Raw genomic sequence first — 24,225 nt, forward strand, 5'->3', positions numbered from 1 at the left:
ACAAAACTGTGTTGACTATCCCTAATCAATTTATTTCTCTCTAGATGATTATAAATCCTATCCCTTATAATTCTTCCCAAAACTTTGCCCACAACAGAAGTGAGGCTCACTGGTCTATAATTGCCAGAATTGTCTCTACTCCCCTTCTTGAACAAGGGGACAACATTTGCTATCCTCCAGTCTTCCGGCACTATACCTGTAGCCAATGACAACATGAAGATCAAGGATAGGGTAGAGGTGGAGAGGTTCTTCCTGCTCAGAAAGGACAGCAGGACTAGAGGGCTTAGCCTCAAAATAAGGGGGAGCAGTTTAGAACAGAGTTGAGGAGGAAATTCTTCACTCAAAGGGTGGTGAATCTCTGGAATTCTCCGCCCGTTGAAGTGGTGGAGGCTACCTCGCTAAATATATTTAAGACGCGGGTAGATAGGTTTTTGGTAGGCAAGGGGATTAAAGGTTATGGGGAGAAAGCGGGAAAGTGGAACTGAGCCACTTCAGATCAGCCATGATCTTATTGAATGGCGAGGCAGGCTCGAAGGGCTAGATGGCCTACTCCTGTTCCTATTTCTTATGTTCTTAAGATCAAAGCCAAAGGCTCTGCAATCTCCTCCCTAGCTTCCCAGAGAATCCTAGGGTAAATCCCATCCAGCTCAGGGGACTTACCTATTTTCATACTCTCAAGAATTGCTAACACCTCCTCCTTATGTACCTCAATCCCGTCTAGTCTAAAAGCCTGTATCTCAGTATTCTCGTCGACTACATTGACTTTTTCCTGCGTGAATACTGACGAAAAATATTCATTTAGTGCCTCTCCTATCTCTTCAAGCTCCACACACAACTTCCCACTGCTGTCTCTGACTGGCCCTAATCTTGCCCTAACCAATCTTTTATTCCTGACATACCTATAGAAAGCTTTAGGGTTCTCCTTGATCCTATCCGCCAAAGTCTTCTCATGTCCTCTTCTAGCTCTTCTTAACTCTCTCTTTAGCTCCTTCCTGGCTAACTTGTAACTCTCCAGTGCCCTAACTGAGCCTTCACGTCTCATTTTTACATAAGCCTCCTTCTTCCTCTTCACCAGAGATTCAACTTCTTTAGTGCACCACAGTTCCCTCGCTCGACCACTTCCTCCCTGCCTGACAGGTACATATTTATCAAGGACTCGCAGTAGCTGCTCCTTGAATAAGCTCCACATTTCAGATGTTCCCAGCCCCTGCAGTTTCCTACTCCACCCTATGTATCCTAAATCTCGCCTAATAGCTTCATAATTACCTTTCCCCCAGCTATAACTTCTGCCCTTCGGCACATGCCTATCCCTTTCCATCACTAAGGTAAACGTAACCGAATTGTGGTCACTATCACCAAAGTGCTCACCTACCTTCAAGTCTTAACACGTGGTCTGGTTCATTACCCAGTACCAAATCCAATGTAGCCTCACCTCTTGTTGGCCTATCTACATCCTGTGCCAGGAAATCTTCCTGCACATATTGGACAAAAACTGACCCCTGTAACATGCTTGAGCTATAGCTTTTCCAATCGATATTTGTAAAGTTAAAGTCCCCCATAACAACTACCCTGTTATTCTTGCACCTATCCAGGATCATCTTTGCAATCCTTTCGTCCACATCTCTGGAACTTTTTGGAGGCCTATAAAAAAAATCTCCCAGCAAGGTGACCTCTCCTTTTTTGTTTCTAATCTCAGCCCATACTACCTCAACAGACAAGTCCACATCAAACGTCCTTTCTGCCACCGTAATACTGTCCTTGACTAACAACGCCACGCCTCCCCCTCTTCTACCACCTTCTCTGCTCTGACTGAAACATCTGAACCCCGGAACCTGCAACAACCATTCCTGGCCCTGCTTAATCCATGTCTCTGAAATGGCCACAACATTGAAGTCCCAGGCACCAATCCAGGCTGCAAGTCCGTCCACCTTATTGCGTATGCTCCTTGCATTAAAGTATACGCACTTCAACCCATCCTCCCGCCTGCCAATACTCTGCTGCGACCTAGAAACCTTATCCATGACCTCTCTATTCTCATCCTCCTGTACATTGGAGCTACCATTCAGGTTCCCATCCCCCCTCTGAATCAGTTTAAACCCCCCCCCCCACCCACCCAGAATAGCATTGGCAAATTTTCCCCCCAAGATATTCATATCCCTCTGGTTCAGGTGCAGACCATCCCTTTTGTAGAGGCCCCACCTACCCTAGAATGAGCCCCAATTGTCCAAGTATCTGAAACCCTCCCTCCTGCACCATCCCTTTAGCCATGAGTTCAAATGTTCTCTGTCTCTATTCTTCTCCATGCTATCCCGCGGCATAGGTAACAAACCAGAGAAAACAACTCTGTTGGTTTTAGCCCTAAGCTTCCACCCTAACTCCTTGAATTTCTGCCTTACATCCCCGTCCCTTTTCCTACCTATGTCGTGGGTACCTATGTGAACCACGACTTGGGGCTGGTTCCCCTCCCCCTTAAGGATCTCGAACACTCGATCAGAGACATCACGGACCCTGGCACCTGGGAGGCAACATAGCAACCGCGAGTCTAGCTCGTTCCCACAGACTCTCCTATCTATCCCCTTAACTATGGAATCCCCAATCACTAATCCTGTTCTTTTCTTTCCCCCTTCCCACCTGAGCATCAAGGACAGGCTCTACTCCCGAGACCTGTACTCCATGGCTTACCCCGGTTGAATCTTCCTCCCCAACAGCATCCAAAACAGAGTACTTTGGAGAGGAACAGCCGTGGGGGATCGCTGCTCTGACTGCTTCTTACCCCTTCTAGCAGCCACCCACGTATCACTTTTAGGAGTAACTATCTCCCTGTAACTTCTGTCAATAGCTGCCTCTGCTTCCCGAATGATTCTTAGTTCCTCCAGTTCCGGCTCCAGGTCCTCAAGGAGCTGGAAATGGATGCACTTCCTGCAGGTGTAATCAGCCAGGACACCACTGGTGTCCCTCACCTCAAACATCCCACAGGAGGAACATCACACTGCCTGCGCTGCCATCCCTATTACGTCCCTTACCAAGAAACAACAAAAAAAACTTACCTGCTCTCACTCCGAGTCGCTCTCCTTTTTTTTGGGTTAGAGGAGGGGGAAAGGTGGGATACTCTACATATGTAAAATATCGGGTATCCTCACCATCCCAATTTATGGGGGGGTCCAGAAAAAAAAATCTACTACCCAGGCCTCCTTGTGACTACTTCCAGTATCCGGTTTAAAATTAAAAAAAAAACTAAAGACTCAAGCTCTCCTCTCACCAATCGCTGCCTCTCTGATGTGCTCCCAAGGAACAATGAATCATAGAAACCCTAAAGTACAGAAAGAGGCCATTCAGCCCATCAAGTCTGTACCAACCACAATCCCACCTAGGCCCTGCCCCCATTTCTGTACATATTTTACCCACTAATCCCCTAATCTATGAACCTATGGTCAATTTAGCATGGTCAATCAACCTAACCAGCACATCTTTTGGACTGTGGGAGGAAACTGGAGCACCCGGAGGAAATTCACGCGGACACGGGGAGAACATGCAGACTCCACACAGACAGTGACCCAAGCCAGGAATCAAACCCAGGTCTCTGAGCTATGAAGCAGCAGTGCTAACCACTGTGCTACCGTGCCGCCCACACTAGAACGCACTGAAAGCTTTTAAATTAATTGAAGCTGTAACTCCCAAAGCAAAAACAAAATTTAGACTGCTTTACCTTGCAAGCATTGTAGACACCTTGGCAGGATTTTGCAGCTGTGCTTGCCCAGGACTGGGAAGTTCTGCCTGAGATCAACAGACCTTTTATGTTCCGGCCCCTGCCAGCTACAATCCCCGCAGTGGGCGATGCAGGGAAATTTCACCTCTTGTCTCCAATTGCCCAGTTAAGCCAATCTGCTGTTTCATGTCATACCATTTTAGCTGTTAATCCCTTAAGGCACTATGTCCCCAACTCTCTAAGTGCAATAGTCTTCAAACTACTTTAGTTCCATTTTCTACAATTGAACTTCCCAGAACTTGCAATGAACCATGAAGTAGATATTTACAACAGATGTGACATTATTAAACTTACAGAATGGACATGTAATTGGCAAGTGACCTTCAGAATAGGTGGTAAATAATGTGAAATGGTACCTTTCTGTAAGAAGTATAAGGAGGACCCAGACCTTATGTGAAAGAAGTGCCAAATTGATAGAAGAGCAGTAGGATCTGGGGTATATGACATGGGAGCAGAATTAGGCCACTCGGCCCATCTAGTCTGCTCTGCCATTCAATTATGGCTGACATTTTTCTCATCTCCATTCTCTTGCCTTTTCCCCATAACCCCTAATCTCCTTATTAATCAAGAACCTATCCATCTCTGTCTTAAAGACACTCAATGACCTGGCCTTCACAGCCTTCTGCGGTAAAGAGTTCCTCAGATTCACCACTCTCTGGCTGAAGAAATTCCTCCTCATCTCTGTTTTAAAGGATCGTCCCTTAAGCCTGAGATTGTGCCCGCTTGTCCCAATTTTTTGTACTAGTGGAAACATCCTCTCCATGTTCACTGTATCCAGACCTCATAGTATCCTGTAAGTTTTGATAAAATGCCCCCTCATCCTTCTAAATTCCAACGAGTGCCAACCCAGAGTCCTCAACCGTTCCTCATACAACAAGCTCTTCATTCCAGGGATCATTCTTGTGAACCTCCTCTGGACCCTTACCAAGGCCAGCACATCCATCCTTAGATAAGGGGTCCAAAACTGCTCACATTACTCCAAATGGGGTCTGACCAGAGCCTTATACAACCTCAGAAATACATCTCGGTTTTGTATTCTAGCCCTCTCGACATGAATGCTAACATTGCATTTGCCTTCCTAACTGCCGACTGAACCTGCATGTTAACCTTAAGAGAATCTGGAACAAGGACGCCCAAGTCCCTTTGTGTTTCTGATTTCCTAAGCATTTTCTCATTTAGAAAATAGTCTATCCTCCATTCCTCCTTCCAAAGTGCATAACCTTACATTTCTTTACATTGCATTCCATCTGCCACTTCTTTGCCCGCTCTCCTAATCTGTCCAAGTCCTTCTGCAGCCCCCCGCATCCTCAATACTACCTGCCCCTCTACATATCTTTGTATCATTTGCAAACTGAGCAACAGTGCCTTCATTTCCTTCCTCCAAATCGTAAATGTATATTGTGAAAAGTTGTGGTCCCAGCACCAACCCCTGAGGCGCACCACTAGTCACCGGCTGCTATCCTCAAAAAGACCCCTTTATCCCACTCTCTGCCTTCTGTCAGTCAGCCAGTCCTCTATCCATGCCAGGATCTTACCCGTAACACCATGGCACTTATTTAACAGTCTCCTATGCAATACCTTGTCAAAGCCCTTTTGGAAATCTAAATAAATTACATCCACTGGTTCCCCTTTATCTAACTTCCTTGTTACCTCCTCAAAGAACTCTTAACAGATTTGTCAGACACGACCTCCCCTTGACAAAGCCGTGCTGACTCAGTCCTACTTGATCAGAGTATAGAGTACAGGAGTGAGATAGAGAATCTGATGAACTGCTGTGGCAACAATCATCTGTCCCTCAATGTCAACAAAATGAAGGAGATTGTTATCGACTTAAGGAAGCATAAAGCAGAACATGCCCCTGTCTACATCAATGGGAGTCATGATGTGGAGTTGCCGGCGTTGGTCTGGAGTAAACACAGTAGGAAGTCTCACAACACCTGATTAAAGTTCAACAGGTTTATTTGGTAGCAAAATCCACTAGCTTTCAGAGCGCTGCCCCTTCATCAGTGAGTGGGAGTTCTATTCACAAACAGGGCATATAAAGACACAAAGTCAATTTACAAAATAATGATTGGAATACGTGTCTTTACAGTGAGTGGAGAGAGCACAGGTTAAAGAGATGTGTATTGTCTCCAGACAGAACAGTAAGTGAGATGTTGCAAGCCCAGGCAAGTCATGGTAGGGGTTACAGATCGTGTGACATTAACCCAAGATCCCAGTTGAGGCCGTCCTCGTGTGCGGAACTTGGCTATCACTCTGCTCAGCAACTCTGCGCTGTCGTGTGTCGTGAAGGCTGTCTTGGAGAACGCTTACCCGAAGATCAGAGGCCGAATACCTGTGACTGCTGAAGTGTTCCCCAACAGGAAGAGAATAGTCATGCCTGGTGATTGTTGAGCGGTGTTCATTCATCCATTGTCGTAGTGTCTGCATGGTCCTCCCAGTGTACCATGCCTACTGCCTGCAACAACCGCGCACCTTCAGGAGAACAGTGACCACGACACCATGCAACCTGCGACAGCAACCTCTGCAAGACGTGCCAGATCATCGACACGGATACCATCATCTCACACGAGAACACGATCCACCAGGTACACAGTACGTACGCTTGCAATTCGGCCAACATTGTCGACCTGATACGCAGTAAAAAGTCTGACAACACCAGGTTTTAGTCCAACCTATTTATTTGATAATATACTCACAAGCTTTCGGGGTTAGCCCCTTCGTCAGGTGAATGGAGAGTTAGGGTTCATCATGACCTGATACGCTACAGGGAAGGATGTCCCAAGGCATGGTACATTGGGGAGACCATGCAGACGCTATGACAACAGATGAATGAACACTGCTCGACAGTCACCAGGCAAGAGTGTTCTCTTGCTGTTGGGGAACACTTCAGCGGTCATAGGCATGCGGTCTCTGATCGTTGGGTAAGCGTTCTCCAAGGCGGCCTTCATGACACGCGACAGCGCAGAGTTGCTGAGCAGAGACTGATAGCCAAGTTCCGGACACATGAGGACGGCTTCAACCGGGATCTTGAGTTCATGTCACGCTATCTGTAACCCCCACAAGCTTGGGCTTGCAAAATCTCACTAACTGTCCTGTCTGGAGACAACACATATCTCTTTAACCTGTGCTTAACGCTCTCTCCATTCACATTGTCTGTACCTTTAAGACTCGATTACCTGTAAAGACTCGCATTCCAATCATTATTTTGTAAATTGAATTTGTATTTTTATATGCCCTGTTTGTAAATAGAACTCCCTCTCACCTGACGAAGGGGCTGCGCTCCAAAAGCTAGTGGATTTTGCTACCAAATAAACCTGTCGGATTTTAACCTGGTGTTGTGAGACTTCTTACTACAGCAAAGGGGACAAAGTAGAAAGGATCGAGAGCTTTAGTTTTTTTAGGTGTCCAGTCATCAATAACCTGTCTTGGTCCCCCATGCCGACGCTACAGTTAAGAAAGCCCACCAATGCCCCTACTTTCTCAGAAGATTAAGGAAATTTGGCACATCAGCTACGACTCTCACCAACTTTCACACATGCACACATTCTCTCTTCCACCTTCCTCCATTGGGAAAAAGATACTAAAGTCTGAGGTTACGTACCAACCAACTCAAGAACAGCTTCTTCCCTGCTGCCATCAGACTTTTGAACGGATTTACCTCGCAAAAAGTTGATCTTTTCCTACACCCTAGTTATGACAGTAACCTACATTCTGCACGGCCTCGTTTCCTTCTCTGTGAATGGTATGCTTTGTCTGTAGAAACAATACTTTTCACTACGTTAATACATGTGACAATAATAAATCAAATCAAAATCAAAACACTCTTCACAAAACATACAGAATCTGAGTAGGAGCAGGCAGTTTGGCCCCTTGAGCCAGGCCCGCTATTAAATAAGGCCATGGTTGCTCTTATTTGTTGTCTCAACTGTCTTCCTGTCTTCACCTCCATAGCCTTGACTTGTTGTTAATTAAAAATATATTCAATGACCCAGCCTGCATTACCTCCTGAGTAGAGGATTCAATAGACTAACAACCGTCTGAGATAAAAACATTCCCCTCAACTTAGTCTGGCTGGGAGACCCCTAATTTTTAAACAGTGTAAGTCTCAGTCATGTACAATAGAATAGAATCAATAGAATCCCTACAGTGCAGAAAGAGGCCAATTGGCCCATCGAGCCTGCACTGACTCTCCGACAGAGCATCTTTCCCAGGCCCAACCCCCACCCTGTCTTGTAACCCCATACATTTACCCCGTTAATCCCCCTAATCTATATGTCCTGAGACACTAAAGGGCAATTGATCATGACCAATCCATCTAAATTATACATAGAACATAGAACACTACAGCACAAACAGGCCCTTCGGCCCACGAGTTGCGCTGATCACATCAACACCTACCAATCTATAGACCTATCTATAACCCCCAATCCCATTAAATCCCATATACTCATCCAGAAGTCTTTTAAAAGACTCCAGCAAGTTCGCCTCCACCACCACTGACGGCAGCCGATTCCATTCACTCACCACCCTCTGAGTGAAAAACTTACCCCTAACGTCACTTCTGTACTTTGGAGTATGAGAGGAAACCGGAGCACCCAGAGAAAACCACACACAGATACAGGGGAGAACGTGCAAACTCCACACAGATAATCACCCAATGCCAGAACCGGACCGGGGTTCCTGACATTGTGAGACAACAGTGCTAACCACTGTACCACCCGTGCAACCACCTTCCTCACTCTGTGATGATCTGCAGCATTTCTCCCTTTCCCGCAATTCCTGCGACCCGTCCTTTTCCGAGACTCGTGCTCTCACTTTTCAAAAGTCACAGGACCATTGATTTTAGCTGAATCAGGCTGTTTGCCATTTGCCACCACCTGTCACCCTTCAACCAAACACTCTCAGTGACCACAACTGGAGGATCCCCTCACTCTTCTGCTCTGCAGGATAGTCAATGTCAAGCAACAGCCTTTGGTAGCCTGAGAATTAGCAAAATGTGGAATACACAGGGAAATGGAAAAGTAAAGGGTTTTCCTGACAGACTGGGGTAAGGAACACTGAGGAGAGTGCTAGTGAGCTTTCTCTTGTCAGACCAAATCCATGGAGTACTTAAGGTCACGCAGCATCATGCCAGATAGAGATTGAAAAAAAGATTGGGCCACAATGTTTTAATATGAATGCTGAAAAAGGAATATGAATAAGTAAAACAAGAAGATTCTTTTCTGAAGTACCTTTATCCACAACATCAATAAGATAGAGTATGAAGCTAAACTAGCTCTAAATATAAAGAACGATAGTAAAAGATTTTACAAATATATAAAAAGGAGGAGACTGGCTAGAGTGAATGTTGGACCCTTGGAGGACAGGAGGGGGGATTTGGCGGTGGGTGACGAGGAAATGGCAGAGGCCTTAAATAAGGCTTTTTTGTGTCGGCCTTCATGGAGGAGGACACAAGTAGCTTGTCGGATATTAAAGATAGAAGGATGGTAGGAGGTGAGGCCCTTAATGCGATTACTGTCACTAGAGAGGTAGTACTTGATAGACTAACGGGACTGAAGGTAGACAAGTCCCAGGACCGGATGGAATGCATCCCAGGGTTCTGAAAGAAATGGCAGAGGTGATAGTGGATGCCTTAGTGATTATTTATCAAAATTCGCTGGTCTCTGGGGAAGTACCAGAAGATTGGAAAACGGCTAATGTTACGCCACTGTTTAAAAAGGGTAGCAGACAAAAGGCAGGGAATTATAGGCTGGTTAGTTTAATGTCCGTAGTTGGAAAAATGCTAGAAACCACCATCAAAGAAGAAATAGCGAGGCTCCGAGAAAAGAATGGTTTGATCAAGCAGACGCAGCACGGATTCGTTAAGGGGAAGTCGTGTTCGATGAATTTATTGGATTGCTATGAGGATGTGACAAGTGCGGTAGACCGAGGGGAACCGGTGGATGTGTTTTTGGATTTCCAGAAGGCGTTTGATAAGGTGCCTTGCAAAAGGTTAGGGTGCACGGAGTTGGGGGTAAGGTGTTAGCGTGGATAGAGGGTTGGCTGTCTAATAGGAAGCAGAGAGTTGGTATCAATGGGTGCTTTTCTGGTTGGCGGTTGGTGACTAGTGGAGTGCTGCAGGGATCGGTGCTGGGTCTCAACTGTTTACCATTTACATAGACAATCTGGAGGAGGGAGCTGAGTGTAGGGTGACGGAATTTGCTGATGACATGAAGATGAGTGGAAAAGCGAATTGCGTGGAAGGCGCGGAAAGTCTGCAGAGGGATTGAGATAGGCTGGGTGAGTGGGCAAGGACCTGGCAGATGGAGTATAACATTAGCAAATGTGAGGTTATCCACTTTGGCAGAAATAATAGTAGGAGGGCTGGGGCCTCAGCTATTTACCATTTATATAGATGATCTGGAGGAGGGAACCGACTGTATGGTGTCGAAATTTGCTGATGACACCAAGATTGGAGGAACGGCAAATTGTGCGGAGGGTGTGGAGAGTCTGCAGAAGGATCTAGATAGGCTGGGCGAATGGGCCAGGAACTGGCAAATGGAATTTAATGTTGGCAAGTGCGAGGTGGTCCACTTTGGTAGGAATAATGGTAGGAAGGATTATTCCTTACGTGGAGAAAAACTGCAGCAGGCGACGGTGCAGAGGGACATAGAACATAGAACATTACAGCGCAGAACAGGCCCTTCGGCCCACGATGTTGCGCCGACCAGTTACAAAAACAATGACCCACTAACCTAAACCAATCTCTTTTCGTCCATAAACCTATCCACGGATCTCTTAAACGCCCCCAAACTAGGCGCATTTACAACTGCAGCAGGCAGGGCATTCCAATCCCTCACCACCCTCTGGGTAAAGAACCTACCCCTGACATCCGTCCTATAACTACCACCCCTTAATTTAAAGCCATGCCCCCTTGTGCTAGATTTCTCCATCAGAGGAAAAAGGCTATCACTATCCACCCTATCTAAACCTCTAATCATCTTATATGTTTCAATAAGATCCCCTCTTAGCCGCCTTCTTTCCAGCGAAAACAACCCTAAATCCCTCAGCCTCTCCTCATAGGACCTCCCCTCCATACCAGGCAACATCCTGGTAAACCACCTCTGCACCCTCTCCAAAGCCTCCACATCCTTCCTGTAATGTGGGGACCAGAACTGCACACAGTACTCCAAGTGCGGCCGCACCAGAGTTGTGTACAGTTGCAACATAACACTGCGACTCCTAAATTCAATCCCCCTACCTCGGGGTCCTTGTGCATGAGTCGCAAAAACCCAGCTTGCAGGTGGTCAGGAAGGTGAATGGGATGCTGGCCTTCATAGCGAGGGGGATTGAATATAAAAGTAGGGAGGTCTTGCTGTGGCTATATAGGGCATTGGTGAGGCCGCAGCTGGAGTACTGTGTGCAGTTTTGGGCGCCGTACTTACGCAGGGATATTTTGGCCTTGGAGGGAGTGCAGAGGAGGTTTACTAGGCTGATGCCGGAGTTGAGGGGGTTGAGCTATGAGGAGAGGCTGAATAAATTAGGCTTGTACTCGTTAGAGTTTAGAAGAATGAGGGGAGATCTCATTGAGACGTATAAGATGATGAATGGGATGGATAGGATAGAGGTGGAGAGACTCTTCCCGCTCAGAAAGGACAGTAGGACTAGGGGGCACAGCCTCAAGATAAAGGGGGGGTGGTTTAGAACGGAGTTGAGGAAGAACTTCTTCACTCAAAGGGTGGTGAATCTCTGGAATTCTCTGCCCGTTGAAGTGGTGGAGGCTGCCTCGCTAAATATTTTTAAGACGCGGGTTGATGGGTTCTTGATAAGAGAGGGGATTAAGGGTTATGGGGAGAGGGCGGGAATGTGGAACTGAGCCATGACAGATCAGCCATGATCTTATTGAATGGCGGGGCAGGCTCGAAGGGCCAGATGGCCTACTCCTGCTCCTATTTCTTATGTTCTTATTTAAAGGGCGAAAAGCTGCAGCATGCTACAGTGCAGAGGGACCTGGGGGTCCTTGTGCACGAATCGCAAAAACCTAGTCTGCAATGCAGCAGGTGATCAAGAAGGTGAATGGAATGTTGGCCTTTATAGCGAGGGAGATAGAATATAAAAGCAGGGAGGTCTTGCTGCAACCGTACAGGGTACTGGTGAGGCTGCAGCTGGAGTACTGTGTGCAGTTTTGGTTGCCGCATTTGCGAAAGGATATATTGGCCTTGGAGGGAGTGCAGAGGAGGTTCACTAGGCTGATACCGGAGATGAGGGGGTTGGACTATGAGGAGAGATTGAATAGACTGGGTCTGTATTCGTTGGAGTTTAGAAGGCGGGGGGGGTCTTATAGAGACATATAATGAAAAGGCTAGATAGGGTAGAGGTAGAGAGATTCTTCCCGCTTAGAAAGGATAGCAGACTAGAGGGCACAGCCTCAAAATAAGGGGGGAGAGGGGGGCAGTTTAGATCGGAGTTGAGGAGGAACTTCTTCACTCAAACAGTGGTGAGTCTCTGGAATTCTCTGTCCATTGAAGTGGTGGAGGCTACCTCGCTGAATATATTTAAGTCACGGGTAGGTAGGTTTCTGATCGATAAGGGAATTAAGGGTTATGGGGAGAAAGCGGGAAAGTGGAACTGATCCACTTCAGATCAGCCATGATCTTGTTGAATGGCGGGGCAGGCTAGATGGCTGACTCCTGCTCCTATTTCTTATGTTCTTATGTTTTTATCTATACCTTCTTGTAACCTATAAGTTGCTTCGCCATTATCCACCCTCCAAATCTTGGTGTTGTCTGCACACTTGTTTATCATTTCCCCCACATTATCATTGATATCATTTATGCATATAAAAGCAGTAAGGGTATCAGCACTGAATCTTGTAAGCCACCTGGACATTGCCTTTAGTTACTAAAACAGCCTTCCACCACCATTTTTTGTGTCCTACTGCTAAGCCAATTTCAGATCCATCTTACCAGGTTTCCCTGAATTCTACATGCTTCACCCTGCCCAATCAGCCTTCCATGTGAAACCTTGTCAAAGACTTTGTTAAAATCCATATAAAGAATCCATATAAGCTACATAAACTGAACTTCCCTTATCTACACACTCTGACCATATTTTCAAAAATTAAGGAATCCCTTATTGTCAGTCTTTATATTGTTTGCCCTCATTATTTGCCCTTATAGTTTATTTTCTCTGTCTTTGTTATCTTTTAAGTCTCCTTTGCAAGATTCTGAATTTATCCCAGTTTTTGGGTCTATTGGCAAGTAATGTTGCAGCTTTATAGAATCTTGGTTAGGCTGCACTTGGAATATAGTGTTCAATTCTGGTCGCCACGCTACCAGAAGGATGTGAAGGCTTTGGAGACGGTGCAGAAAAGATTTACCAGGATATTGCCTGGTATGGAGGGCATCAGCTATGAGGGGAGGTTGGAGAAACTTGGTTTGTTCTCACTGGATCGACGGCGGTTGAGGGGCAACCTGATAGAAGTCTACAAAATTATGAGGGGCGTGGATAGTCAGAAGCTTTTTCCCAGGGTGGAAGAGTCAATTATTTTGGGTTTAGGTTTAAGGTGCGAGGGGCAAGGTTTAAAGGAGATGTACGAGGCAAGTTTTTTACGCAGAGGGTGGGGGGTGCCTGGATTCTGCTGCTGGGGGAGGTGGTAGAAGCAGATGCGATAATGACTTTTGAGGGGTGTCCTGACAAATATATGAATAGGATGAGAATAGAAGGATGTGGTCCTCCGGACGGGAAGGGGGCTCTAGTTCATTTGGGCAGCATGGTCAGTGCAGGCTTGGAGGCCGAAGGTCCTGTTTTGTGCTGTAATTTTCTTGTTCTTTGTTCTTCATTTATATATGTATTACAAACAGCAAAGATCCCTGATGAACACCACTAGCCACAGCCCTCTATTCAGAAATGCGCCCTTCCACTTCAACCCTCTGTAGTCTATGACCGAGCCAGTTCTTTATCCATCTTACCAGCTCACCTCTGATCCCATGCAACTTCACTCTCTGTCCCTTTGCCATGAGGGACCTTATCAAAGAGCTTACTGAAGTCCATGTAGACAATGTCCACTGCCCTACCCTCACCAATCATCTTCGTCACTTCCTCAGAAAACCCAATCAAGTTCGTGAGATACAGCTTCCCCTTCACAAAACCATGTTGCCTCTCGTTAATACGTCCACTTATTTCCAAACGGGAGTAAATACTTTCTCAAAGAATCCTCTCCAATAATTTCCCTACCACTGACGTAAGACTCACCGGCCTGTAATTACCTGGATTATTCTTGCTACCCTTCTTAAACAAAGGAATAACATTGGCTATTCTCCAATCCTCTGGGACCTCCCGTGTAATGATGTGGGTATGCCGGCGTTAGACTGGCGTAAACACAGTAAAAAGTCTGACAACACCAGGTTTTAGTCCAACCGATTTATTTGATAATAGACTCACAAACTTTCGAGGTTTCCCTCTTCGGGAAACCTCGAAAGTTTGTGAGTCTATTATCAAATAAATCGGTTGGACTAAAACCTGGTGTTGTCAGACTTTTTACTGTGGTTACCTCCCGTGTAGCCAGTGAGGATACAAAGATTTCTCCCAAGTCCCAGCAATTTCCTCCTTTGCCTTTCTCAGTGATCTGGGGTATATCCCATAAGGCCTTGGGGACTTGTCTACCTTAATGTTTTTCAAGAACCCCAATACCTCCTCTATTTTGATCTCAACATGACTCAAGCTATCTGCATGCCCTTCCCCAAACTTCACCAAATCTTTCTTTGGTGAATACGGACACAAAGTACTCATTTATTACCTTGCCCATTTCCTCCGGCTCCTTTGACAGATTCCCTCCCCTGTCCTTGAGTGGGCCAACCTCTCCCTGGCTACCCTCTTGCTCTTTATATATGTATAAAAAGCCTTGGAATTTTTCTTAATCCTGGTAGCCAATTACTTTTGTGACCCTTTTTAACCCTCCTAACTCTTCGCACAAGTTTACTTTCCTTGTATTCCACACTTACTTTGTGTGTTCCAGCCTCCTAGCCTTGGCTAATACTTCCTTTTTCTCTTTAACTTGGCTCACAATATCTCTCATTAACTAAGGTTCCCAAAATTTGCCATACTTATCCTTCATCCTTACTGGAACATGCCAGTCCTAAATTACTATCAGTTTACACTTGATAGCTTTCCATATGCCAGATGTTGATTTGCCCTCAGACATCTGCCCTTAATCTACATTCTTCAGTTTCTGCCTAATATTGTTGTAATTAACCTTCCCTCAATTTAGCACCTTAACTTGAGGACTACACTTATCTTTATCCATCAGTACCTTAAAACTTACTGAATTGTAGTCACTGTTCCTGAACTGCTCCCCTACTGAAACATCGACCACCTGGCCGGGCTCATTCCCCAATACCAGGTCCAGTACGGCTCCTTCCCTAGTTGGATATCTACATACTGTTTCAAGAAGCCCCCCGGATGCTCCTTACAAACTCTGCCCCATTCGTGCCCCTACCACTAAGTGAGTCCCAGTCAATATAGGGGAAGTTAAAATCTCCCACCACAACAACTGTACTTTCACATCTTGCCAAAATCTGCCTACGTATCTGTTCCTCTATCTCCCGCTGGCTGTTGCGCGGCGTATAGTAAACCCCAACATTATGACTACATTCTTCCTATTCCTGAGCTCTACCCATGTTGCCCTCCGAGGTGTCCTCCCGCAGTATAGCTGTGATATTCTTCTTAACCAGTAGTGTAACTCTCCACTCCTTTCGCACCCCTCTCTATCTCACCTGAAACATCTGTATCTTGAAATAAGGGTAATTTCTATATAAACTATATAATCAGTAATTCATATACTTAATTGTCTGAGAGTATTATAGTCCTATTCAAATTTAATAAATAGGCTTTAATAATTGTTACACGATAACTGGGCTAGTTACTGTCACTGGGAGTTACATGTGACTCCTTAGTCCATTCCAAAAATAAAACTATGCACCACCGTGAACCTGTGTTTCAAGTTGAGATGCCCTTGTGGATAACATCAATGTGGTTTGTGAAAGAAAACTGGGGATTCTTGACCAATACTGTAAAAGCTTAATTCCTTGGGTGTAGGGTAGGGGATCTTTGACTTTTCAAATGTAATGAGTGAGGACCACGCAGAACAAAGTGAGAGCGTGTTATTTAAAGTAAGAAAGCTTCAAAATGGTTCTTGATCTAGTTTGATCTCATCTGGAAGTAGACAATCTAACCGTAGCAAGTTTGAATGGTGCACCTAAAACCAAACTGATGGAACTTGGAAGAAGTCTTTACTACAGGGGCTAAGAAAACTGAGATGATTGAAAGCATAGCAATGCAGTTAAATATACTAGAGGGGTTAGCCAGACCCAATATTTTGAAGTGAGGAAATTGAAGCGTTTAGGTTTCTTTGTTGTTTGTTCCTTATTACTGACTTTTGCCTCCTTATATGCTTTTTCTTTCAATTTAATACTCTCCTTGACTTCCTTGATTAGCAATGGTTGGTTTATCCCTCTCTTAAAATCTTTCCTCCTTACTAGGATATATTTTTACTGAGAGTCTCAAATTACTTCCTTAACTGCCTACCACTGCCTGCTGACTGCCATCCCTGCTAATCCATCCACCCAGTTCACTTTAACTAACTCAATTCTCATTTCATTGTAATTTCCTTTATTTAAGTTCAACACAGTTGTTTCTAAACGAACTTTCTTGCTTTCAAACTGAATATTAAATTCTATTATGTTATGATCACTACTACTTAGGGGATCTTTTACTCTGAGTAATTTATTAAACCTGCCTCATTACCCATTACCAGATCTAAGATAGCCTGTTCCTTGCCTTGGTCTATGACAGTCATCTCTCCCAACTGACCTCGTTTTATCTCTTTTTAACAGTGCCACCCCGCCACTTTTTCTTCCCTTCCTGACTTTCTGAAAGATCAGATAGCCTTGGATATTAAGTTGCCAGTTTGATTTCTTTTTGACATGTGTATAATGGCTGTGAGAGCAAATCCATTTACCTGGATTTGTGCCATCAGTTCCTCCACCTGATTCTGAATGCGTTATGCATAAAGATATGAAGCGTTTAGGCTTTCCTCTTTGCCATCTTTAATCACCCTAACTTTTCTTTTTACTGTGGCCCTATTGCCTATCGCCCTTGACTATCCTGTCTATAGTTTTTGCATTTTACTGTTCTGTCTTTTATTACTGCCCTTGTTCCTCTTTCCCTTGTCACTTTGCTTAGGTTCCCATCTCCATGTCATTCTCATTAACCCTCCCCAACCACAATAGCCAATACGCGCTCTAGGACAACAGTTCTCGGCCTGCCCAAGTGTAACCCATCCAGTTTGTACTGGTCCCAGGAGCGCAGAAATCTGAAACCCTTCCTTCACACTATTTCTTGACCCACATATTTATCTGATAAATCCTGCTATTTCTACTCTGACTAGCACTGGCAGAATGGGAATGGATGCGTACATGGAACTGGGGTCTTATACTTACTACTGAATATGGGTAAGGGTGGGATAGGACTGGCAGCTCAATGTTCCAGGGTGCAGATGCTATAGGAAAGATAGAACAGGAGGTAAGAGAGGAGGGGGAGTTGTGTTTTTGACTGAGGAGGCAATATGGGTAGAGCTCAGGAATGGGAAGGGTGTAGTCACAATGTTGGGGGTTTACTATAGGCCTCTCAACAGCCAGTGGGAGATAACAAAGAAGAAGAACAAATAGGGAAACAAATACATAGGCAGATTTTGACAAGGTGTTAAAGTAACAGGGTTGTTGTGACGGGTGACTTTAACTTCTCCTGTATTGACTGGGACTCATTTAGTGCTAGGGGAGTGCTTGGGGCAGAGTTTGTAAGGAGCATCCAGGAGGGCTTTTTGAAACAGTATATAGATAGTCCAACTAGGGAAGGGGCCATACTGGATCTGATATTGGGGAATGAGCCTGGCCAGGTGGTTGATATTTCAGTGGGAGAGCAGTTTGGGAACAGTGTAGTCCTCAGGTGAAGATGCTAAGTTGGAAAAGGCTGATTACAGCAATATTAGGCAGCAACTGAAGAATGTAGATTTGGGGGCAGATGCCTGAGGGCAAATCAACATCTAGTATGTAGGAGGCTTTCACATGCAAGTTGATAGGAATTCAGGACTGGCACATTCTGGTAAGGATGAAAGATAAGTATGGCATATTGTAGATCTAATGCAGGAAGGAGCTATACAATAAATGGCAGAACCATCAGGAGTATAGACACACAGAGGGACCGGGGCGTGCAAGTCCACAGATCCCTAAGGGTGGCAGCACAGGTGGAGAGAGTGATGAAAAAGGCATATGGCATGCTTACCTTTACTGGACAGGGCATAGAGTATAAAAGTTGGCATATGATACATATGAACTGCGCATACTGTGCGCAGTTCTGGTTGCCTCATTACAAGAAAGATGTGGAAGCTATTGAAAGGCTGCAGAGGAGATTTACAAGGATATTGCCTGGATTGGGAGGCATGCCTTATGAGGATAGGTTGAGGGAGCTTGGTCTTTTCTCCCTGGAGAGATGAAGGATGAGAGGTGACCTGATAGAGGTTTATAAGATGTTGAGAGGTATGGATTGGGTGGATTCTCAGAGGCTATTCCCCAGGGCTGAAACGGTCGCTATGAGAGGACACAGGTTTAAGGTGCTGGGGAGTAGGTATAGAGGAGATGTTAGGGGTAAGTTTTTCACTCGGTGAGTGGGATCGGCTGCCATCGGTGGTGGTAGAGGCGAACTCACTGGGGTCTTTTAAAAGACTTCTGGATGAGTACGTGGGACTTAATGGGATTGGGAGTTGCAGATAGTTCTGTGGCCTGGTAGGTATGGATATGATCGGCACAACTTGTTGGCTGAAGGGCCTGTTTGTGCTGTAGTGTTCTACGTTCTACGTTCTATGACTCGGCATGCAAGAAATGATCACCTTCAATAATGAGGGAAAACCAATGATAGCAAATGCATTTATGACATTATATCGTGTGAACGATAAGAAAACCCACTTGTCGACATGTTTGTCCTTAGTACATTCCACCATCGTCAATGACTTTGGCTTCTCATTCTCTTCACCAGTTTGCTCTGCATTTATCAAGCGTTAGTCTTTACATTGTAAGGTAGGTAACAACTTCAAATAGTCAATCAAATCGGTAAGTGTAGGTAATTCTTCATCATGTGTTCTGAAAGTTTTAGAGCAAAGTTGAGAAAGCTGTAAATTGGCATCAATTACCTGCTCCTGAATTTGAGTTAGTGATAGAATAAAAGCACTTCGGTCTTTCATTGCAAGTTATAATATTTTTTTTCAAAAAATAGGTCAATCCAACAACTGAGTGTGCCAACGCATTGCTGAAGATGACGCAGTGCCCACAATGTCATGGGTTACTTGCTCTTAAACCATGTAAAAATTACTGCCTCAATGTCATGAAGGGTTGCTTGGCTAATCAGGCAGATGTGGACACAGAGTGGAACAATTTTATTGGTAAGTCTTTTTTTAACTTTCATAATTAATTAAGGATCATGTTGTGGTACAGTGATGGGGAGTGAGGAAGTGTAGTCCTCTGATTTTGAGCAGTTGTAGAACGCTGAGGGCATGTGTGAAACCACAATAGGCAATCACATGCATTCGCACATTTCTTTTGCTTTTTGCTGTTAGTCATAGCAGCAAGAGGAGGCTTCAGTCAGGCCATGTTATTGCTGGGTAACTGTGCCAACCTTTCACACAATGCAGACTGTTCTCCCTGACAGGAGATTCTGCTCTTGTTTATTTTTCATATGTGTTTTCCTGTTTCTCCTCCCGCTCCAACCATCAATTCCTTCATACATCAAAAGCCACCCGTCCCTCTTGCTGGCAGTGAGATTCTGTATGAAGCCCTTGATTTAGGCAATTCTAAAAGACTAAGGAAAACTTAAGAGCACGAAGAATAAAGTTGGAGTTTAGAGCAGACTGCCAAATTGAGGAAAAATAGGCAGGGTCATAAAAAAGACTGAGTACTTAAGCATTCGTGACATTTGTTTTATTCATTCGTGGATGTGGGTAATACTACCTAGGCTAGCATTTATTGCCGTTCCATTATTGCCTTTGAGAAGGTGTTGGTGAGCCACCTTCTTGAACTGCTGTAGTCTCTGTGGTGTCGGAACACCCACAGTGCTTTTAGGGAGGGAAATTTCCAGGATTTTGAACTAGTGACAGTGAAGGGATGGTGATATAGTTGCAACAGTAAGAAGTCTCATAACACCAGGTTAAAGTCCAGCAGGTTTTTTTGGTAGTGAAAACCACTAGCTTTCGGGCCTCTGACCCTTCGTCAGGTGAGGGGAGAGTTCTGATCACAAATAAAGACACACACATGCACACGCTCTCACGCACACGCTCTCTCTCACACACACACACACACACACACACACACACACACACACACACAGTTTACAGAATACTAATTGGAATGCAAATCTTAAAGGTGCAGACAATGTGAGTGGAGATAGCATTAAGCAAAGGTTAAAGAGATGTGTATTATCTCCAGACAAGACAGTAAGTGAGGTTTTGCAAGCCCAGGCAAGTCACAGAGGTTACAAATAGAGTGAATAAACCCAAGATCCCGGTCGAGGCCGTCCTCTTGTGTGCAGAACATGGCTATCAGTTTCTGCTCAGCGAATACGGTGTCTTGGCGTTTATTGGCAGGGGGATTGAATTTAGGAGTCGCAGCGTCATGTTGCAACTGTACACAACTCTGGTGCGGCCGCACTTGGAGTACTATGTGCAGTTCTGGTCCCCACATTACAGGAAGGATGTGGAGGCTTTGGAGAGGGTGCAGAGGAGGTTTACCAGGATGTTGCCTGGTATGGAGGGGAGGTCCTATGAGGAGAGGCTGAGGGATTTGGGGTTGTTTTCGCTGGCAAGAAGGCGGCTAAGAGGAGATCTTATTGAAACATATAAGATGATTAGAGGTTTAGATAGGGTGGATAGTAATAGCCTTTTTCCTCTGATGGAGAAATCTAGCACGAGGGGGCATGGCTTTAAATTAAGGGGTGGTAGTTATAGGACGGATGTCAGGGGTAGGTTCTTTACCCAGAGGGTGGTGAGGGATTGGAATGCCCTGCCTGCTGCTGTTGTAAATGCGCCTAGTTTGGGGGCGTTTAAGAGATCCGTGGATAGGTTTATGGACGAAAAGGGATTGGTTTAGGTTAGTGGGTCATTGTTTTGTAACTGGTCGGCGCAACATCGTGGGCCGAAGGGCCTGTTCTGCGCTGTAATGTTCTATGTTCTATGTTCTATGACTCTGCGCTGTTGAATGTCGTGAAGGTGCTTTGGAGAACGCTTACCCAAAGATCAGAGGCCGAATGCCCGTAACCACTGAAGTGTTCACCAACAGGAAGAGAACAGTCTTGCCTGGTGATTGTTCTGCAGTGTTCATTTATCCGCCGAGACTATCCCCACACCCCCACTTTTTGCCTTCAAACAACCGCACAACCTCAAGCAGACCATTGTTCGCAGCAAACTACCCAGCCTTCAGGGGAACAGTGACCACAACACCACACAACCCTGTCACAGCAACCTCCGCATGACATGCTGGATCATTGACACGGATGCCATCATTTCACGTGGGAGCACCTTCCACCAGGTACACGGTACATACTCTTGCAACTTGGTCAACATTGTCTACCTGATATGCTGCAGGACAGTGGCGTAACATTTGCATCCATAGAACATTACAGCACAGAAACAGGCTTTTTGGCCCTTCTTGGCTGTGCCGAACCATTTTTCTGCCTAGTCCCACTGACCTGCACCTGGACCATATCCCTCCACACCCCTCTCATCCATGTACCTGTCCAAGTTTTTCTTAAATGTTAAAAGTGAGCCCGCATTTACCACTTCATCTGGCAGCTCATTCCACAGTCCCACTACTCTCTGTGTGAAGAACCACCTCCCCTAATATTCCCTTTAATGTTTTCCCCCTTCACCCTTAACGCCCCCATGTCCTCTAGTTTTTTTCTCCCCTAACCTCAGTGGAAAAGCCTGCTTGCATTCACTCTAACTATACCCCCATCATAATTTTATACACCTCTGTCAAATCTCCCTTCATTCTTTTACGCTCCAGGGAATAAAGTCCTAACCTATTCAACCTTTCTCTGTAACTCAGTTTCTCAAGTCCTGGCAACATCCATGTAAACCTTCTCTGCACTCTGTCAACCTTATTTACATCCTTCCTGTAATTAGGTGACCAAAACTGCACACAATACTCTAAATTCAGCCTCACCAATGTCTTATACAACCTCACCATAACATTCCAACGCTTATACTCAATACTTTGATTTATAAAGGCCAATGTACCAAAAGCACTCTTTACGACCCTTTCTACCTATGACTCCACTTTTAGGGAATTATGTATCTGTATTCCCAGACCCCTCTGTTCTACTGCACTCTTCAGTGTTCTACCATTTACCTTGTATGTTCTACCCTTGGTTTGTCCTTCCAAAGTGTAATACCTCACATTTGTCTGCATTAAACTCCATCTGCCATTTCTCAGCCCATTTTTCTAGCTGGTCCAAATCCCTCTGCAAGCTTTGAAAACCTTCCTCACTGTCCACTACACCTCCAATCTTTGTATCATCAGCAAATTTGCTGATCCAATTTACCACATTATCATCCAGATCATTGATATAGATGACAAACAACAATGGACCCAGCACCAATCCCTGCGGCACTCCACTAGTCACAGGCCTCCACTCAGAGAAGCAATCCTCCACGACCGCTCTCTGGCTTCTTCCACTGAGCCAGTGTCTAATCCAATTTACTACCTCTCCATGTATATATCTAGTGACTGAACCTTCCTAACTAACTTCCTAACTAGCAGGTGATTAAGAAGGCGAATGGAATGCTGGCCTTTATAGCGAGGGGGATAGAATATAAAAGTAAGGAGGTCTTGCTGCAACTGGACAGGGTACTGGTGAGGCCGCAGCTGGAGTACTGTGTGCAGTTTTGGTCGCCGCACTTGCGCAAGGATATATTGGCCTTGGAGGGAGTGCAGAGGAGGTTCACTAGGCTGATACCGGAGATGAGGGGGTTGGACTATGAAGAGAGACTAAATAGACTGGGTCTGTACTCATTGGAGTTTAGAAGGATGAGGGGGGATCTTATAGAGACATATAAGATAATGAAAGGGATGGATAGAGTAGAGGTAGAGAGATTTTTCCTGCTTAGAAAGGATAGCAGGACTAGAGGGCACAGCCTCAAGATAAGGGGGGGGTGCAGTTTAGATCAGAGTTGAGGAGGATCTTCTTCACTCAAAGGGTGGTGAATCTGTGGAATTCTCTGCCCGTTGAAGTGGTGGAGGCTACCTCGCTAAATATATTTAAGTCACGGATAGATAGTTTTCTGATAGACAGAGGAATTGAGGGTTATGGGGAGAAAGCGGGAAAGTGGAACAGATCCACTTCAGATCAGCCATGATCTTATTGAATGGCGGGGCAGGCTCGAAGGGCTAGATGGCCAACTCCTGCTCCTATTTCTAATGTTCTTATGTTCTAACTGACCTCCCACATGGGACCTTGTCAAAGGCCTTACTGAAGTCCATGTAGACAACGCCCACTGCCTTCCCTTCATCCACTTTCCTGGTAACCTCCTCGAAAAACTCTAATAGATTGGTTAAACATGACCTATCATGCACAAAACCATGTTGACTCTCCCTAATAAGTGCTTGTCCATCCAAGTATTTGTAGATCCTATCTCTTAGTACTCAAAGAACAACACAGCACGGGAAACAGGCCCTTCAGCCCAACGAGCCCACGCCGCCATTTTAACATTATGAGTCCCCTCTCCACCCGTGACTGTTGTCTATGCTTATAGCATTCCACATTGAGGGAAGACTAATTTCGGGTCAATTTGTTACACCAATCAGCCTAAGAGCACATCTTTGGTGTGTGGGAGGAAACTGGAGCACCCGGAGAAAGCCCACGCAAGCTCGGGGAGAATGCGCAAACTCCCACAGACACTGGCCCAAATCCATGTGTCTGCACAGCAATCAGCGATAGTCACTGAGCTGTCGTGTTGCCGAGCATCTGGTCCAGTTTAAGCTTACGCTGATGACGTGAAGTACTAGGCTATTCGCGAAACATCCAAGAGCAGCCCTCGTACGACCCATCGCGTGTATGCCCCTTGTTGGACAACAAGGCGGACCGAAGCACCTGTGGATTAGAAGAGAAAAACATCAATAACCTGCACGTCCTTATACACACATTCAAGGGAATCCCCAGAAGCTCAAAAGTAAAACAAGTGAGCCAGAAAATATGTTGATTCCCAGGGACGTCCCAAGGCTCCTGAACCTTATTTAAAACAGTCTCCTATATCCCCCCATCTCCATCCTGCTCATGTGCCTGTCTAAGTAACTCTTAAATAACTCCAGTGTGCCTGCCTCCATCACTTTGCTTGGCAGAGCATTCCATACCTCCACAACCCTCTGTGTGAAAAA

General features: G+C 45.3%; 1 protein-coding gene across 2 annotated transcripts in view; it reads left to right on the forward strand.

Moving 5' to 3' along the window:
• The window catches only part of gpc4 (glypican 4), a 195,649-nt gene that overhangs the window by 67,295 nt on the left and 104,129 nt on the right, over positions 1-24,225 (forward strand). For both annotated transcript variants that reach the window (XM_080187977.1, XM_080187978.1), the window contains exon 4: positions 19,076-19,241. In XM_080187977.1, the coding sequence (XP_080044103.1) occupies positions 19,076-19,241 (166 nt within the window). The remainder of the gene's footprint in view (positions 1-19,075; positions 19,242-24,225) is intronic.

This window comes from Carcharhinus amblyrhynchos, chromosome 4 (assembly GCF_965287045.1).
Source record: "Carcharhinus amblyrhynchos chromosome 4, sCarAmb.v2.hapA, whole genome shotgun sequence".
Classification (NCBI taxonomy): domain Eukaryota; kingdom Metazoa; phylum Chordata; class Chondrichthyes; order Carcharhiniformes; family Carcharhinidae; genus Carcharhinus; species Carcharhinus amblyrhynchos.